Source organism: Macaca mulatta, chromosome 11, assembly GCF_049350105.2.
Source record: "Macaca mulatta isolate MMU2019108-1 chromosome 11, T2T-MMU8v2.0, whole genome shotgun sequence".
Taxonomy (NCBI): domain Eukaryota; kingdom Metazoa; phylum Chordata; class Mammalia; order Primates; family Cercopithecidae; genus Macaca; species Macaca mulatta.
The window spans coordinates 128,658,668-128,677,354 of record NC_133416.1 but is presented as its reverse complement, the minus strand read 5'-3'; the positions used below and the strand labels follow the sequence as shown (position 1 = coordinate 128,677,354).

The following is an 18,687-nucleotide window of genomic DNA, read 5'->3' as shown; positions in this document are numbered from 1 at the left end:
ATACAGGCGCACGCCACCATGCCCGGCTAATTTTTGTATTTTTAGTAGGGCTTTCACCATGTTGGTCAGTCTGATCTTGAACTCCTGACCTCGTGATCCGCCCACCTCAGCCTCCCAAAGTGCTGGGATTATAGGCATGAGCCACTGTTCCTGGCTTTTTTTGTTTTGATTTGTTTTGTTTTTTTGAGGTGGAGTCTCACTTTGTCACCCAGGGTGGAGTACAGTGGCGTGATCTCAGCTCACCGCAACCTCTGCCTCCTGGTTCAAGTGATTCTCCTGCCTTAGCCTTCCAAGCAGATGAGATTACAGGTGTCCGCCACCACACCTGGCTAATTTTTGTATTTTTAGTAGAGACGAGGTTTCACCATGTTGGCCACGCTGCTGTCGAACTCCTGACCTCAGGTGATCCACCCGCCTCGGCCTCCCAAAGTGCTGGGATTACAGGCATGAGCCACCGCACCCAGTGTTAAAGACCTTTTTGAAAACCTCACCCTACCGAGTGGTTTGTTTTTTCTCTCTCAAAGAAAGGAGAATATAAAAGAATCTTCTGGTACTTGTTGAACAAATAAAACTAAATACCAAGTTTTGAAAACCGTATGTGAAGTGTTGAGTTAAATGTGTGTGTTATTTTCCCCACTTTCCATCAGCTCTGGAGGCCGCCATTGAGAACCTCAATGAAGCCAAGAACTATTTTGCAAAGGTTGACTGCAAAGAGCGAATCAGGGACGTCGTTTACTTCCAGGCCAGACTCTACCACACCCTGGGGAAGACTCAGGAGAGGAACCGGTGTGCGATGCTCTTCCGGCAGCTGCATCAGGAGCTGCCCTCTCACGGCGTACCCTTGATAAACCATCTCTAGAGAGGACATCCCTGCTGGGCTGCTGTGCAGAGTATAAGATTTTGGACTCGTTCGTGTCCCCTCTCTCCTTATAAATGATGTATTTGTGACCTATCTTGTCAATAAACTGCATTCTGATTAGTTTGTCTTACTTGGTTTCTTAGTAACTACGTATTTGTTTTCTTCCCTTTTGGTAGCAAAGGACACCAACTTCTTGTTAATAAATGGGTTAATAAATATAACAAGTTAGTGCAGGCATCTCAGATTATGTTCTCTCTGGGCAAAATTGCCAATATCTTGATTAGAAATTGTACGCACTCCATCATTATGTAAATTCATTTAGCACCTATTCTCAGACAAGAGCTCTTCTGGGAATTGGTAGATCTCTCCAGGGTGGTCAGTGCAGGTTTGTATGAGGCTTGGACTTTCTTCTGAGGCCTCTCTGCCTTGTTGGACTGAACCAGGGCTTGTGGTTCCTCTGGGTGCTTGTTGAGTACTTGTTGGCCCCTGACTGGAGATTAAGAAGGAAAAGATTTTTTCATAGTTTTTGGACCAATGACCAGAAGCATTTTTCAGTCCCTTTGTAGGTGCTGGCTTTCTTATATATTCTGCGTGGGCACTTTTTTTTTTTCCTATATTTAACTCTATAAATGAGGGATGATGATACATTAAGTCCAGGAATTCATCATGAGTAAGGTGATTATAAATTAAGGGGGCCAGCTGCCGTGGCTCACACCTGTAATCCTGGCACTTTGGGAGGCCGAGGTGGGCAGATCACGAGGTCAGGAGATGGAGACCAGCATGGCCAACGTGGTGAAACCCCGTCTCTACTAAAAAAAAAAAAAAAAAAAAATCAAAATTTTATTAGCTGGAAGTAGCAGTGCATGCCTGTAATCCCAGCTACTCGGGAGGCTAGAGCAGGAGAACTGCTTGAACCCGGGAGGTGGAGGTTGCAGTGAGCCGAGATTGCGCCACTGCACTCCAGCCTAGTGACAGAGCAAGACTCTGTCTCAAAAAAATAATAATAGTAAAAATAAAAATAAAATAAGAAAGGGTCCAAAGCTCAAAGGTGTGAGATGCTATCACCAAATATACAGTGTGTTATAGTTTACATTTCTTAACCCTGCAAGTAAGTAGGAGCCAGTTACTGCTTTTTCTGTTCATGAATGTCTTATCCTTGAGTGTTCACAGAAAAATGCTATTGTTTTAAGTCCAAAGCAGCAGCTATATCCAAATAGTCTGTTTCTTTTTTTTTTTAGACAGAGCCTTGCTCTGTTGCCCAGGCTGGAGTGCAGTGGCGTGATCTTTGCTCACTGCAACATCCATCTGGGTTCAAGTGATTCTCCTGCCTCAACCTCCCGAGTAGCTGGGACTACAGGCGTGCACCACCATACCTGGCTAATTTTTGTATTTTTAGTGGAGATAGGGTTTCACCATGTTGACCAGGTTGGTCTCAAACTCCTGACCTCAGCTGATTCACCTGCCTCGGCCTCCCAGAGTGTTGGAATTACAGGCGTGAGCCACCATGCCCGCCCCAAATAGTCTTTATAAAGCAACAGGGAACCAACTAAATTTTGCAGCTCCTGTTATTGGCTCTTTGATTTCCCATCAGAAAGTTTTTCTGATGGGAAGTAATTTCTCTTCAGGGCTCTTTGAGGCACTGTAAAACAGTTGTATCCATTACAGTACATTTGCTGGCCAAAGACAGCTGCTCTGGAAACAAGCGACTTGGTGGAGAGAGAGAGACTAACTGGTATGTTGATTGAAAATCTTTCCTTAAATTCATTTGAAAGGTTATATATAGAGATGGTAAACATTGAGTAATGTTAAAGGCTATGTAGTAAAAAGTAATTCTCTCGAGGCCGAGACGGGTGAATCACCTGAGGTTAGGAGTTCAAGACCAGCCTATCCAACATGGTGAAACTCCATCTCTACTACAAACAAAAAATTAGCCGGGCGTGGTGGCGGGCTCCTGTAGTCCCAGCTACTCAGGAGGCTGAGGCAGGAGAATCGCTTGAACCTAGGAGGCAGAGTTTGCAGTGAGCCAAGATCGTGCCATTGCACTCCAGCCTGGGTGACAAGAGCTAAACTCCATCTCAAGAAAAAAAAAAAAAGTACTACTTCCTCTTAGGAGTTAACAGTTATCAGTTCCTTTTTATCTTTCAAGTATATTTTTTCATCTGATGTCATTTTTGATTAATGTGTTTAAGAGCCTTTCAATTTAAGAAGTGGCCTTAGCTACTCTGCCTCAGCAGAAGGTTGAAGAAATGGGGTCAGGTTGTTCAGGTGACCCCACAGATACTAACATAAAAGCTTGACGTCATCACGCCTGACCAGGACCAGCGATGCAACTCATGGAATCCAGTGCAAACTAAAAATGTGAGGCCTCTATTAAAAAGTAAGAATTTCAAAGGCCGGGTGCAGTGCCTCACACCTGTAATCCCAGCACTTTGGGAGGCCAAGGAGGGCAGATCTCCTGAGGTCAAGGGCTCAAGACCAGCCTGTGCAACATGGTGAAACCCCATCTCTACTAAAAATACAAAAATTAGCCAGGCATGGAGGCGGGCACCTGTAATCCCAGCTACTTGGGAGGCTGAGGCAGGAGAATCGCTTGAACCCAGGAGGCGGAGGTTTCAGTGAGCTCAAATCGTGCCACTGCACTCCAGCCTGGACGACAGAGTGAGACCCTGTCTCAAAAAACCAAACAAACAAAAAATAATTTCAAAATGGCAACGGCAGAGCCTTAAACCAATATAGGGCCCTTCTGAGCTCACAGCCCTGCACAGTTTGCACACCTGAAAAGCCAGCCTGCCCAGAGTTGCTCTCAGCTGATGAGCCAGCCTGCCCAGAATGACTCTCAGCTTCACTCTAGCAGGGAGATGGCCTAGATCTAAAGCTAATAGAAGGGGTCTGGGGTCTCCTGCTGTGACTTAGATTTGTTGACTGAGGGGCTTGTTTCCTCCCTGATGGAAGAGTGGGTTGAATGAAAAGTAGAGACATTGGTGACCCCAAAACTCAGAACTGTCAGGGTGACAGCTAACTGGCTTTTCTCCTAATAGAGCATTTGGTGGCGGGAAAAAAAGTCAATAATTTCATAATGATATGATGATCAGTGGTTTAAGGGTATAAGAATTGATCATCTGGTTAAATGGGGAAAGGGTTAGATGAGGAGGGAACTGAAGCTTTTTCTTTCTTTTTTTTTTTTTTCCTGAGATGGAGTCTCGCCCTGTTGCCCAGGCTAGAGTGCAGTGGCGCAATCTCAGCTTACTGCAGCCTCTGTCTCTCAGGTTTAAGCGATTCTCCTGCCTCAGCCTCCCGAGTAGCTGGGACTACAGGCACCCGCCACCATGCCCGGCTAATTTTTATATTTTTAGTAGAGATAGGGTTTCACCATATTGGCCGGGCTGGTCTCGAACTCCTGACCTCATGATCCACCCATCTCGGCCTCCCAAAGTGCTGGGATTACAGGCATGAGCCACCGCACCCGGCCGGAATTGAAGCTTTTTAAGCAGCAGGCATTTGGGTCTATACCCGAGATCTTCAGGATGTATCCTCTAAGGGAGAGAAGGAAAAAGGTGTTCTGACCTGGTGGCACGGTGGGAACTCTAGCCAGCAGCCAAGTGCCCTGTTTTAAGTTCTTTGCTATATTAACACATTTAATCTTCACAGTAATTCCAAGAGTTAGCAGTAGCATGAATTCCATTGAACAGGATAGGATGGGGGCATAAGGGGGTTAAGTCACTTGCTCAAGGCCACATAGCTGATAGGTTCCAGAGCTGGGCCTACGCCTAGAATTGTGAAAAGTGCTGTCCTGTTTTTGTGAACATTGTTTTTCAGTTTATTGAACACATAAATTATAATATTAGTTGTTATTTATGTACTACCCAATATGGGCCAGATGCTGCTACGTACTTTCACACATACCATCTCTAATGCTTGTGAGCTAAACATCATCCCTGTTTTACAGGCAGGAAAGTGGGCCCTGGAGGTTGGGCCTGACCCAGCCCCCACCTTGGTGAGGACCAGAATCAGGATTCAGCCCCAGGTGTGACGGGCTCCACGGCCTAGGCTCTTTCTCTCATCAGCAGGCTGCCTTTGTATTCACCTCCATACTCTGAATATTTCTACTTGTTCAAAGGGTTTTAAATTTTGTCCTAATATTTTTGGGTGGTTACATTGGCTTTTTTTTTTTTTCTTTTTCTCTCTTTTTTTTTTTTTTTTTGAGACCGAGTTTTGCTTTTGTTGCCCAGGCTGGAGTGCGACGGCATGATCTTGGTTCACTGCAACCTCTGCCTCCCGGGTTCAAGCGATTCTCCTGCCTCAGCCTGGGATTACAGGCATGTGCCAACACGCCCAGCTAATTTTGTATTTTTAGTAGAGACAGGGTTTCTCCATGTTGGTAGGGTTGGTCTAGAACTCCTGACCTCAGGTGATCTGCCCGCCTTGGCCTCCCAAAGTGCTGGGATTACAGGTGTGAGCCACCACGCCCAGCCATTTTTTTTTTCCTTGAAGATGTATGCTGAGATAAAGAGCTTCCTCATCTGTGCCCCCATCACTTCTCCTTCTATGATGTTGTTTATGTTTGGGACTAGTAATCTCACTGCCTGTTGAAGGGAAACTTCTCAAGATCTTTTTGACAGCATTTTTCTTTTCTTTTTTAGAGATAGTTTTGCTATGTTGCCCAGGCTGGCCTTGAAATCTGAGGCTCAAGTGATCCTCTTGCCTCAGCCTCCCAAGTAGCTGGGACTGCATGCGAACGCCACTGAGCCTGACTTGACAGCATTTTTTTCTTTTTCTTTTTTTTTTTTTTTTTTTGAGATGGAGTCTTGCTCTGTTGCCCAGGCAGGAGTGCAGTGGCATGATCTTGGCTCACTGCAACCTCCTCCTCCCGGGTCCAAGCGATTCTCGTGCCTCAGCTTCCTGAGTAGCTGGGATAACAGGCAGGCGCCAACATACCTGCCTAATTTTTGAGTTTTTTTTTTTTTTTTTTTTTTTTTAGCAGAGACAGGGTTTCACCATGTTGGCCAGGCTGGTCTTGGACTCCTGACCTCAAGTGATCCCTCTGCCTTGGCCTCCCAGAGTGCTGGGATTACAGGCGTGAGCCACTGTGCCCGACCCCACAGCATTTTTCTTTCTTCTTTTTTGAGACAGAGTCCGGCTCTGTCGCTCAGGCTGGAGTGCAGTGACGCGATCTCAGCTCACTGCAGCTGACGCCTCCTGGGTTCAAGTGATTCTCCTGACTCAGCCTCCTGAGTAGTTGGGATTACAGGTGCCCGCCACCACGCCTAGCTAGCAACAGCATTTTTCTACTGTCCTGGTGAATGGGAAAAAAAATTCAACAAGTGCTGTAAATCAAAGAAAATGACCGAGGCAAGTCTCAATCATTTTAGGAGGCTTACTTGCCAAAGTTAAGGAACTGCCCAGGAGACAGGTCTATGCCTTTTTCCAAAGATGATTTTGAGGGCTTCAGTATTTAAAGAGGAAACGGTGGGATATTGCGAAATACACAGTTTTCATGTGAGAGTGGGGAGGGGAAAAATATTCATCCCTTTGCCTGGCTTGGTGAATCTGAATTTTTAAATAAGATAACAGAAGATAGGGCCGAGGAAGCAATCAGATACACATTTGTCTCAGGTGAGTAGAAGGATGACTGCGTTCTGGCCTATGTCCGCCACACCTGTGAAGATAAGCTATCCACTGACATTGCCTTGGAGAACTTCAACAGAACTACTTTAGGGTAAGGATCTTGGGGGCCACCAGGAATTTCCTTGCGGGCAAAATGTGAGGGAGGCGTGTAGCTTTTCATCTTTGTAGTCACCTTATTTAGGAACCAAAATGGGAGGCAGGTTTGCATGACCCAATTCTCAGCTTGACTTTTCCCTTTGGCTTAGTGAGTTTGGGGTCCCCAGATTTCTTTTCCTTTCACAGTACATTGGTGTGATGAATCCTGCTGTCTGCATCTGGATGTTCAAGGTTTGGGAGGTGGAACATTCCAGTGAGCAACATGAGCGGCACACGGTTCAGAAAGGAAGGATGAAGCCTCCGCAAGAGATTACAGTGCTGTCCTGGGGGGTGAGGTAATTTTACACTCTTGCTTCTAGCTCCTCCCTTGTACTGTTCAAGTTTTCTGTAAAAATAAGATTCAGATGCTTTGTTTACTTATTTTCTTGGCAATCTGTTGTCAGGACAACAAGATCTGTTTGCCTAGAATAGAATTTTCTGGTGTTCTTGGAGGAGAAAAATCCAAAAAACAAAGCAAATTCTTGTTTTCATATTTCTAAGAAGAAAATGGTTTCCTTAAGTGGGAATTTTTTGAGACAGAGTTTCGCTCTTGTTGCCCAGGCTGGAGTGTAATGGCACGATCTTGGCTCACTTCAACCCCTGTCACCTAGGTTCAAGCGATTCTCCTGCCTCAGCCTCCCAAGTAGCATGCGCCACCACGCCCGGGTAGTTTTGTATTTTTAGGAGAGATGGGGTTTCTGCATGTTGGTCAGGCTGGTCTCAACCTCCTGACCTCAGGTGATCCACCCACCTCAGTCTCCCAAAGTGCTGGGATTACAGGAGTAAGCCACCGCGCCCGGCAGTGGGATGATTTTTTTTTTTTTTTTTTGGAGACGGAGTCTCGCGCTGTCGCCCAGGCTGGAGTGCAGCGGCCGGATCTCAACTCACTGCAAGCTCCGCCTCCCGGGTTTGCGCCATGCTCCTGCCTCAGCCTCACGAGTAGCTGGGACTACAGGCGCCCGCCACCTCGCCCGGCTAGTTTTTTGTATTTTTTAGTAGAGACGGGGTTTCACTGTGTTAGCCAGGATGGTCTCCTGACCTCGTGATCCGCCCGTCTTGGCCTCCCAAAGTGCTGGGATTACAGGCTTGAGCCACCGCGCCCCGCGGGATGATTCTTAGAAGAAATGCAACTGTGAGACCAGGCAACAAGAGCAAAACTCCGTCTCAAAAAAAAAAAAAAAAAAAAAAAAAGAATTGCAATTGTGATGTTTCTGTCTTGCTCTAATTCATTTTAATAAGGAAGGCACATAAATTGATGGGGGTTTTAGCTCTGTGCTAATTTTAATTAGTTAGCATCATTGAAGACTTATGTACCAAGCACAGAGCTAGTATCTTTACATACATACATCATTAGATTTAAACCTCATGGGAAACCTGTGAGCTAGATACTATTATTATCCCCATTTGACAGCTGATGAAACCAAATTGGGAGAGATCAAGTCATTTGCCCGAGGCCATAGAGCTGGTAACTAGTGAAACCAGGATTTGAACAAAATCTATCTGACTTCAGGGTCATTGCTGTCACCCACAACGCGGACAGTATACAAATGTTTCACATGTGGTACCTGCCTAGACGCCACGAAGATATAGGCCTATTGGCAAGTCAAAACACAAGAGTGAAAAACGAAGGAATAAAGAAGGAAGGGAGGTGGCTGAGCATCAAATAAATGGTAGAGTCCTTGCTTTAAGACACCAGAGAGAGGAGAGGGCAGGGAGGGCCTGGCTCACAGCATTTCAGGAAATCTATCAGGAAAAAGCAACTCGAGCTAGGGTTTGGATTTGTAGGGGCACTTCCTAACCTTTCTTACTTAATTGGCTTTTAAGTTTACACAGCTGTGTGTATACCTAAGTTTCTGCCTGTGTGAGCTACAGTGTTCTAATAAAACATAGGCAATTTAGTAACATGATGTAAACATACAGAATTGTTTAACAAGTACCAGGAAAAGACATCCAGTAGCAGGAAAGGACACCCAAATCTATTTTGGTTACCTTAGTAAAGCAGGGTTGCCAAACTATTTATTGCCCATAGGCTAAATCTGTCATGCCACCTGTTTTTTATGGCCTGCTAAGAATGGTTTTTATGTTTTTCTTTTTGTCAAGATGGGTCTTGCCATGTTGTCCAGGCTGGTCTCAAACTTCTAGGCTCAAGTGATGCTCCCACCTCGGCCTCACAAAGTGCTGAGATTGTAATCACGCGTGTAGGTGTGAGCCACCACACCCGGCCTTTCGCATTTTTCAATGGTTAAATAAAAACCAAAACAGTAATATTTTGTGACTTATGAAAATTATATGAAATTCAGTTTTCAGGGTCTGTAAATAAAGTTTTATTGGAACACTGCCACATGTATTCATTTACTATTTCCTGTGGCTGCTAGGATGGCAGGGTGGAGTAGCTGCATTACAGAGCCTATGGCTTGCAAAGCCTAAAATATTTACTACCTGGCCCTTTACAAAGTTTGCTGACCCCTGGAGTCATAAGTGCTCCAGATAATCTCCACCAACCCTGATACATATTTTGGGGGCGGGAGGGGGAAGAAAATATGAGAATATAGAAAAATATGGGACTATGCATCCCCCATTCAGAATTGACTGTTGCTAACAGTTTGCCATTTGCCTCACAGCCATTTATAAATACTAAAAGAAATAAAACTTTACAACTTTATTTATGCTCCCTGTCCCATTCTGTGCTTTTTTCCTTCTTTGTGGCAGACTGTCATGAATTTAATGTATATTCTTCCCTTTCACTTTAAAAATCTTGTATGTAAGCATGTGTCCATGAACAGTATCTACTGCGTGGGATTTTAAGATGCACACAAATTGTGCATCATGCTGTATTCTGCAACTTGCTTTTTTCCTCAACATTATGTTTTTGGGATTTCCTTATGTCAGTACAGATTCAGTGCACCCCTTTTAACTATTAGATGGTATTCTGTCAAACAACTATAACGAGTTTCATGTATCCATTCCTTTGATGAACATATAGGAAGTTGTTCTCAGGTGTTTTGTTTTGTTTTGTTTTTTTTTTTGAGATGGAGTCTCGCTCTGTCGGCCAGGCTGGAGTGCAGTGGCGTGATCTCGGCTCACTGCAACCTCTCCCTCCCGGGTTTCAAGCGATTCTCCTGCCTCAGCCTCCTGAGTACCTGGGATTACAGGCGCACGCCACCACACCTGGCTAATTTTTGCATTTTTTTTTAGTAGAGACGGGGTTTCACCATGTTGGTGAGGCTGGACTCCAACTCCTGACTTCGTGATCCGCCCACCTTGGCCTCCTAAAGTGCTGGGATTACAGGCGTGAGTCACTGTGCCCAGATTTTTTTTTTTTTTTTTTTTTTTAAACAGTCTTGGTCTGTCGCCCGGGCTGGAGTGTAGTGGTGCAATCTTTCTGCCTCCTGGTTCAAGCGATTCTTGTGCTTCAGCCTCTCGAGTAGCTGGAATTACAGGCACCCGCCACCATACCGTGCTAATTTTTGTATTTTTGATAGAGATGGGGTTTCACTGTGCTGGCCAGGCTAGTCTCGAACTTCTGGCCTCAAGTGATCTGTCTGCCCGGGCCTCCCAAAGTGCTGGGATTATAGGCGTGAGCCACCATGCCCGGCCTCAGGTTTTTGCCATTTCCAACAAATGCAAGCATGTTGAGTAACATCAGAAGAGGTGCATGGCTGAGCATGTTGGCTCATGCCTATAATCCCAGCACTTTGGGAGGCAGAGGCAGGAGGATCACTTGGGCCCAGGAGTTTGAGACCAGCGAGGGGGAGAACTCTCTCTACAAAAAATAGAAAAAATTATTTTTTTTCCAGGTGTGGTGGTGTGTGCCTGTAGTCCCAGCTACTCAGGAGGCTGAGGCTGGAGGATCACCTGAGCCTGGGGAGGTCGAGGGCAGCGAGCTGTGATCGTGCTACTGCACTCCAGCCTGGGCAACACAGACAGACCCCGTCTTAAAAAAAAAAAAAAAAGGGGAGTGGGCCAGGCGCGGTGGCTCACACCTGTAATCCCAGCACTTTGGGAGGCCAAGGCGGCTGGATCACAAGGTCAGGAGTTCAAGACCAGCCTGGACAACATGATGAAACCCCGTCTCTAAGAAAAATACAAAAATGAGCCGGGTGTGGTGGCGGGCACCTGTAATCCCAGCTGCTTAGGAGGCTGAGGCAGAGAATTCCTTGAACCTGGGAGGCGGATGTTGCAGTGATCCGAGATCGAGTCACTGCACTCCAGCCTGGAGGACAGAGCAAGACTCTTGTCTCAGAAAAGGAAAAAAAAAAAAAAAAGAGTCGGGGTGGAGCTCTCATTGGCTCATTGCATGTGAGTGTCCCTACGGCCTAGAAATACCAGATAAGCTCATCGGAACGGGCTGGAAATCCACCCAGCTGACCAGAGGGCTTTGAACCTTTTATTAATTTGGAGGTTGACTCTCCTCTCAACTCGGTTCCCTTTTGTCTGTTTGGCAGGGTCAGCGAGACATCCCCTGGGTCGCTCGACCCCGTAGGACGGTTCAGGGAGCCCTCCAGGTCTTCGTTTCCCCTCTTCCCCGCACAGTGTTGTTATCCAGCTGGGGGACCCAACGCACACTTAAGGCTCCAGCAAAGTAGGTGCCAAAAAGGGGAGAATGGGAAGAATATGCTGTATCTCACAAAAAGCATCTAAGTAGCCATCTGGAAAAGCCAGAATGAACTTCAATGGTGCATCCAGGTGGGCTGGGGATGGGAGAGGAACGCCTTTCGCCAGCCTTTAGGGCCTGCCCTGAGCAAGTGGTCAGTCGGCAGGCGGCTGCGGAAGGGGGCTCCCCCGAGTCGGTGGTGGCCCGAAATCCAGGCCGCATCCACCGCCCGGCGCCTAGCGCAGGGGCAGCAGCCGGGTCGCTAGGAGGGGCCCCAGGTGTTCTCGCCGGCTTGGGGAACTTTCCCAGGGTCAGTCCGGAGGCTTCCTGCAACCTCGGCATTTGGCTAAACAAAGCGCCGTCGGCGCTGCGCCGCCCGAGGGCGCGCGGGAAGAACCTGGGCAGGTGCGCGCCGCGGGCGAGCGGGGACAAAGTTGCGGCGCCCCCTCCCGCGCTCCGCGCCTCGCCAGGCTCTCCCCCCAGCCGCCTCCGATCCTCCCGGCCGGGCCTCTCTTCCCCGGCTCTTCGCCTCCTCCCTTTCTTCTCCTTGCCCTCCGCCTCGCCGCTACTTTCGTCTTTGCAGGCTCCCGCCTCCCCACCCCTCCCCGGCGCGGGGCCGAGCCGGCGGGGGCGCGCAGGGGGCGGTGCGCGGCGGGCGCGGGCGGTTCCGCGTTCGGGTTTCCCGCGGCCGTGGCCAATCCCCGCGCTGCCCGGGGCGGTGTCGCGCCCAGGCCGAGCCGGGCGGCTCCTCCCGCCTCCGCCCCCCGCGCGCCCGCCGCCCGGGCAGAGGAGAGGAGCGCGCGGCCGTGCAGAGCAAGCTGAGCTGAGCTGAGCCGAGCCGAGCTGGGGGCGCAGAGCGCGGGAGGCGGCGGCGGCGCGGAGCCCAGGTGAGCTGGCGGTAGCCGGGCCCGGGGCAAGGGACGCAGCCGCCGCGGCCCCGGGCGCCCGCTCCGTTTCCCTCTCGAGGTGGGGGACAGCGCCGGAATGGCACACAAAGCCACGAGGCTGGCCTGGGGCTCCCAACACCGAGGGACCCCACGTGCGCCTCCCCACGCCCTGCCACGTGGAGGGACACGGTCCCCGACACCCCTTCCCCGGCGTTGTCGGGGCGCTGTGGGCCGCGGGATGGCCTCCTCAGCTGGGCCGCGCCCTGTCCGGGTGGCAGGGGCGGTCCTGGAGTTTGGAACCGCTGTCACTGGGGGCCGGGTCCGTCAGGGTTCGTGGAGGCGGCCTAGGCCCACCCCCTCGCGTTTGACAGGTGGGGAAATCTGGAGCGCTCCGGGGAAGAGACGACCAGCGGACTTTGAGCACCCCCACCCCGCAGCCTGCCTGTCTCGGGGCAAACCCAGGCCCTGGTGGCTTGGACACCAGGTGGCAGGACCCTAGGCCAGCAGTTGTGGGGACCTAGGGGACCTTTGGCTGTCTTCGGTCTGCCCTTTGACCACCCCCACCGCACTCTTGTCTCAGCCGGAGCCTCACAGGCTTGGTCCTTCTGACCTAAATTCACCTCGGGGTTGCAGTATGCTGTGAATGCGGAGAGGCGTCCGCCTGACTCTCAGGGACGCTGGCCCCAGCCCCTCTCAGCATTGGGGCTCGGTGCCTGGGGTGCCACCCGACCCAGCCTTGAGCTTTTCCTGGCTTTTCCCCAGCCCCTGCACCGCCTAGCTGGGGAAGTGGGGTGCTTTCACAGCTCTGCCAGCCTGCCCCCCTGGCCGCTGTCACTTGGTGCTGGACAGGATGCAGCTCAGCCCCTCCAGCCTCCCCCAGAAGGTTGAGCTTTGGGGAGGGCGTCTCAGTGCTGTCAGCAAGAGAGGGATACCTGGCCTCCAGATGGGACCTGCAGCGTCCGTCTCCCTACAGGCAACTTTTACCTTCCCCAGCCTGGTGTTTAGAATCCCCACGCAGGAGATAGAAACTTCAGGGGCCCTAGAGCTGTGCTGCCTTTTACCACTCCCCCTCCCCTAGTTCTGTCCCCAGAGGAGAGACAAGAGGATGGCTTTATATCCCCATAAGTTCCTTTGTTCCTTGGAGGAGGCGGGGGCTGCAACAAGGGGAGGGCTTTGGGGGAGTTAGCCACCCTCTTCCCTAATCACCCCACAAAAACATGCAGTTTCAGAATAAATAGTGTGCATGCCATGCAAATGCAGCTTTAGGGCAAGCCCCAGATACCCCTTCCAGACTGATGCTCATACACCCTTCCTATAGAGGAAGCAGGCACTGATGATGAGGACGAAAAACGTATTTTTGTAATGAAGAGTAATAGCCATCATTTGATGAGCCCCTAACTTGGATAATAATAAGAATATTTATTTATTTATTTTTTGAGACTGAGTCTCACTCTGTTTCCCAGGGTGGAGTGCAGTGGCACGATCTTGGCTCACTGCAACCTCTGCCTCCCGGGTTCAAATGATTCTCATGCCTCAGCCTCCCCGGTAGCTGGGATTACAGGCACTGCTACCACGCCTGGCTGATTTTTCTATTTTTAGTAGAGAAGGGGTTTCACCATGTTGGTCAGGCTGGTCTTGAACTCCTGACCTCAAGCGATCCGCCTACCTCAGCCTCCCAAAGTGCTAGAACTACCACAGCCCTGGACAATATTAATAATAATAATAACAGTAATTAATAACTAACATCTATTGAGTTCTTGCTGCCTGCCAGATTCTGTGCTATGTGTTGCATGCATTATCTCATTTAATGCCTACCAAATCCTACAAGGTAGAGAATTTTAACCCCATAGTAGAGATTAGGAGATTGAGGTTTACAGAAATCCTGCAGTGTTGCTAGGATTTAGCCCCATTTTATAGAAGGGCTCAGAGAAGTTAAGTAACTTGCCCAGGGTCACACAGCCAGTGCAGGCATGTCAGGCCTTAGAACGTTCGTGCACCTGTTCTAGAGCAGAGGCCCTTGCAAGGCTGCCCTGAGCTTCTTGAGGAGCCCAGGTGTTTGTTTTGTTTTGTTTATTCACTACATCCGTGTTCACCGATGCAGCTCTATACAGGGTCCGTAGTACTGCCCATCCTTAGATGTGGCTAGTGGGCTGGTAGCCAAATACAGTCACTAATAACAACGCACTAGTTCTCATCTGGGGGTGGTCCCACCCTCCTGGCAAGGATTTGGAAAAGTGTGGGAGTTAGGCCGGGCGCGGTGGCTCAAGCCTGTAATCCCAGCACTTTGGGAGGCCGAGGCGGGCGGATCACGAGGTCAGGAGATGGAGACCATCCTGGCTAATACGGTGAAACCCCGTCTCTACTAAAAAATACAAAAAAAGTAGCTGGGCGAGGTGGTGGGTGCCTGTAGTCTCAGCTACTGGGGAGGCTGAGGCAGGAGAATGGCGTAAACCCGGGAGCCCGAGCTTGCAGTGAGCTGAGATCCGGCCACTGCACTCCAGCCTGGGCGACAGAGCGAGACTCTGTCTCAAAAAAAAAAAAAAAAAAAAAAAAAAAAAGTGTGGGGGCGACTTTTGGTTGTCATGATGCTAAGCACTCCTGGCTTTTAGTGTGCAGGAGCCGGGGATGCCTACTAAAGTGTCCTGTAGGCAGGCCAGGGCCACAACATAGACAATCATCCTACCCTGGCCAGGCGTGGTGGCTCACGCCCGTAATCCCAGCACTTTGGGAGGCTGAGGCAGGAGGATCACCTGAGGCCAGGAGTTCGAGACCAGCCTGGCCAACATGGTGAAACCCCGTCTCTACTAAAAATACAAAACAATTTGCCGGGAGTGGTGGCACACGCCTGTAATCCCAGCTACTCAGGAGGCTGAGACAGGAGAATTGCTTGAACTTTGAAGGCAGAGGTTGCAGTGAGCTGAAATCGTGCTGTTGCACTCCAGCCTGGGGCACAAGAATGAGACTTCCTCTCAAAAAACAAACAAAAAACAACAACAACAAAAAATCACCCTCCCCCAAATGCCAGCAGTGCCACTGTTGAGAAACACCACAAGGAATGAGTGCTGTTGCGATGGAAGGAGCACAGGTCACTGAGGGTTCTGGAGAAATCTCCTCAGACTGGTGTGAATCTGGGAGGCTCCCTGAAGGAGGTGTCATTTGTGCAGAGCCTTGAAGGATGGGCCAGAAATGGGAGATTGGATGGGAGTAGGAGGGGAAGGGGATAGGGTGGGGTGACCTAGCAGGGACCTCTGTGCAGTAGCCGGGGGTTTCCTCTTTGAGAACCTCATCCTAGATGGAAGATGAGTGGCCAGACACCACTCTCAGGGGAGAGGACCAGGCCAAGTGGGGTAGGCCAAGCCTGTTTTCAAGGCATTTTGGCTCAAATTTTAACACGGGCCACAGAATTACCATTATTCTATCAACTCATTTTATGGAAGGTCTCAGAAAGGCTAATTTGCTTAGGGTCACCTGTGATCTTCTTCCCTCCCCAGGATACTTTCTTCTGGTGGTTATGGGAAACATTTCATTTCCTGATCCTGGGGATTTGGGGCAAATGCTATTTCAGATTTTCCTTTAAATCAGAGGGTCTTATATTGCTTTGTTTCTTTTCTTTTCTTTTCCTTTTTTTTTTTTTTGAGATGGAGTTTCACTCTTGTTGCCCGAGCCAGAGTGCAATGGCATGATCTTGGCTCACTGCAACCTCCACCTCCCAGGTTCAAGCGGTTCTCCTGCCTCAGCCTCCAGAGTAGCTGGGATTACAGGTGCCCGCCACCACACCTGGCTAATTTTTTGTATTTTTAGTAGAAACGGGGTTTCACAATGTTAGCCAGGCTGGTCTCAAACTCCTGACCTCAGATGATCCGCCCACTTCGGCCTCCCAAAGTGCTGGGATTACAGGCATGAGCCACCGTGCCAGCCTTTATTTCTTTCCTTTTCTTTTTTTTAAGAGATGGGATCCTGCTCTGTTGCTCAGGGTGGAAGGCAGTGGTGCAATCATAGCTCACTGTAGCCTCCAACTCCTGGGCTCAAGTGATCCTTCTACCTCAACCTCCAGAGCAGATGGGACTACAGGTGCATGCCACCATGCCTGGCTAAATTTTTAATTTCTTTACAAAAACAGGGTCTTACTATTTTGCCCAGGCTGCTCTCGAACTCCTGGATTCAAGTGATCCTCCTGCCTCAGCCTCCCAAAGTGCTGGGATTGGATTACAGCCACTGTGCCCGGCCTATTGCTATTTTTCTTCCATGTTTTGCTTTCCCATTCACTTCTTCCCTTTGGATGGGGTTAGAGAACCTGGATATGGGGTTCAGGCCGGCTGGCTGCATGGTGCTGCTACAGCCTTAGCCTTGTGTCTGTGTCTCTTTCCTGACAGTTGAGGAAATTGCATTTCCCTTTCGAAATTGACCTTCTTTCAGGCTGTGCTTGTTACCTTACTGACCTGTTAGTAGAGATTCGTAAGGGCTTCTTTTCTTTTTAAAAAAATTGAGGAGGGCTGGGCGTGGTGGCTCACGCCTGTAATCCCAGCATTTTGGGAGGCCAAGGCGGGTAGATCACTTGAGGTTAGGAGTTCAAGATCAGGCTAGCCAACATAGTGAAAGCCCGTCCCCACTAAAAATACAATAAAAATGAGTCGAGCATGGTGGCTTGTGCCTGTAATCCCAGCCACTTGGGAGGCTGAAACAGGAGAATCACTTGAACCCCGGAGGTGGACGTTGCAGTGAGCCAAGATCGTGCCACTGCACTCCAGCCTGGGCAACACAGCAAGACTGTCTCAAAAGAAAAAAAAAGTTGAGGTGAAATTCACATAATACAAGCTTAACCATTTTATTTTATTTTATTTTATTTATTTATTTTTTTGAGATGGAGTCTCGCCCTGTTGCCCAGGCTGGAGTGCAGTGGCGTGATCTCGGCTCACTGCAACCTCTGGCTCCTGGGTTCAACTGATTCTCCTGCCTCAGCCTCCCGAGGAGCTGGGATTACAGGCACGTGACACCATGCCCAGCTAATTTTTGTATTTTTAGTAGAGATGGGGTTTCACCATGTTGGCCGGGATGGTCTTGATCTCCCGACCTTGTGATCCGCCCGCCTCAGCCTCCCACAGTGCTGGGATTACAGGTGTGAGCCACTGCGCCCGGCCTAAACTTTGCCATTTGAAAGTGAACAATTCAGTGGCATTTAGTACATTTATAATGTTGTATAACAACTACTTCTGTCTAGTTCCAGAGCATTTTCATTACCCCCAGAAGAAACCTCGTACCCATTAAACTATCACTCTCTCTTCCCAGTGCCCCGTGGCCCCTGGCAACCACCAGCCTACTTTCTGTCTCTCTGGATTTGCCTGTTTTGGACATTTCATATAAATAGAATCATGTAATATATGACTTTTGTGTCTGGCTTCTTTCATTCAGCATCATGCTTTCAAGACTGATCCATGCCGTAGCGGCTGTCAGTGCTTCGTTCCCTGCTCTGGCCCAGTACTATTCCATTGTGTGGATGGACCGCATTTTGTGTATACATTCATCCATTGATAGACATTTGGGTTGTTTCCCCCATAAGGGCATCTTAAGGCTACTTTGTCCATTCCTGTGTCTCTGTAGCCCTTCAGTTAATGAACTTCTGGGTGTAAGACTTTTTTTGTCACTCTGTTTGGAGGGAGAAGGTGATGGAAGAAAGGTTTCTTGAAATCACTCAGGAACCAGTTTCCTGACCCAAGGTTTTCAGGATTCCCTTCACTGAACCTTACCTACCCCACTACAAGAATTGTGGCTCCCCATTTAAACCCATTGCTGGCCAGGTGCAGTGGCTCATGCTTGTAATCCCAGCACTTTGGGAGGCCGAGGCGGGTGGATCACACTTAAGGTCAGGAGTTCAAGACCAGTCTGGCCAACATAGTGAAACCCCGTCTCTACTAAAAATATGAAAATTAGCTGGGCGTGGTGATGCACGCCTGTAATCCCAGCTGCTCTGGAGGCTGAGGCAGGAGAATTGCTTGAACCTGGGAGGCGGAGGCTGCAGTGAGCCAAGATCAGTGTGACTGCTTTCTAGCCTAGGTGACAGGGCGAGACTTTGTGTCAAACACACACACACACACACACACACACACAAACAAACAACAATAACAACAAAACAAACCCATTGCCTCTTGGATCAATTCATGGTCATTTCATTACAAGCATGATTTTTCAGGGACAGTCTTGATTTTATTCAGTTCCATTCCTTTCAGTTATGATGATTTTTTGTTTGTTTTTGAGATGGGGCCTCACTCGGTCGCCCAGGCTGGAGTGCAGGGGTGCCATCGTGGCTCACTGCAGCCTCAACCTCCCAGGCTCAAGAGATGCTCCTGCCTCAGCCTCCTGAATAGCTGGGACTACAGCCCTGCGCCACCATGCCTGGCTAATATTTTTAATTTTTTTGTAGAGACAGGGTCTTCCTTTGCTGTCCAGGCTGGTCTCGAACTCTTGGGCTCAAGTTATCCTTCCGCCTTGGCCTCCAAAAGTGCTGGGATTACAGTTGTCCACCATTGCAACCGGCCATGTTTTGTTAAATGTAGGTCCCCATGTGATTTTGTCAGTATATATTTTGTGAG

The 18,687-nt window shown here is 49.2% G+C and overlaps 2 protein-coding genes and 3 long non-coding RNA genes across 58 annotated transcripts in view; 2 read left to right on the top strand and 3 right to left on the bottom strand.

Moving 5' to 3' along the window:
* The window catches only part of ANAPC5 (anaphase promoting complex subunit 5), a 47,018-nt gene extending 46,039 nt beyond the window's left edge, over positions 1–979 (top strand). For all 11 annotated transcript variants that reach the window (XR_013401596.1, XR_013401595.1, XM_077955494.1 and 8 more), the window contains exon 17: positions 648–979. Coding sequence is in view for 9 of the 11 variants with exons in the window: in XM_077955494.1 (XP_077811620.1) it covers positions 648–859 (212 nt within the window). In the remaining 2 variants the exon portion in view is untranslated. The remainder of the gene's footprint in view (positions 1–647) is intronic.
* Positions 646–2,953, bottom strand: LOC144333179 (uncharacterized). Its single transcript, XR_013401632.1, has 2 exons — positions 2,363–2,953; positions 646–1,558 (listed from the first exon to the last, which is right to left on the bottom strand). It is a non-coding gene; the product is annotated as an uncharacterized LOC144333179 (long non-coding RNA).
* Positions 2,954–9,511: 6,558 nt separating this feature from the next.
* On the bottom strand, positions 9,512–11,858 carry LOC144333176 (uncharacterized). The gene is made up of 3 exons (XR_013401629.1): positions 10,687–11,858; positions 9,920–10,128; positions 9,512–9,738 (listed from the first exon to the last, which is right to left on the bottom strand). It is a non-coding gene; the product is annotated as an uncharacterized LOC144333176 (long non-coding RNA).
* A 140-nt stretch (positions 11,859–11,998) lies between these two features.
* The window catches only part of CAMKK2 (calcium/calmodulin dependent protein kinase kinase 2), a 56,693-nt gene continuing 50,004 nt past the window's right edge, over positions 11,999–18,687 (top strand). For all 44 annotated transcript variants that reach the window (XR_003720845.2, XR_013401599.1, XR_013401600.1 and 41 more), the window contains exon 1: positions 11,999–12,100. The gene's annotated coding sequence lies outside the window, so the exon portion shown is untranslated. The remainder of the gene's footprint in view (positions 12,101–18,687) is intronic.
* On the bottom strand, positions 12,029–18,438 carry LOC144333178 (uncharacterized). Its single transcript, XR_013401631.1, has 2 exons — positions 18,000–18,438; positions 12,029–13,494 (listed from the first exon to the last, which is right to left on the bottom strand). It is a non-coding gene; the product is annotated as an uncharacterized LOC144333178 (long non-coding RNA).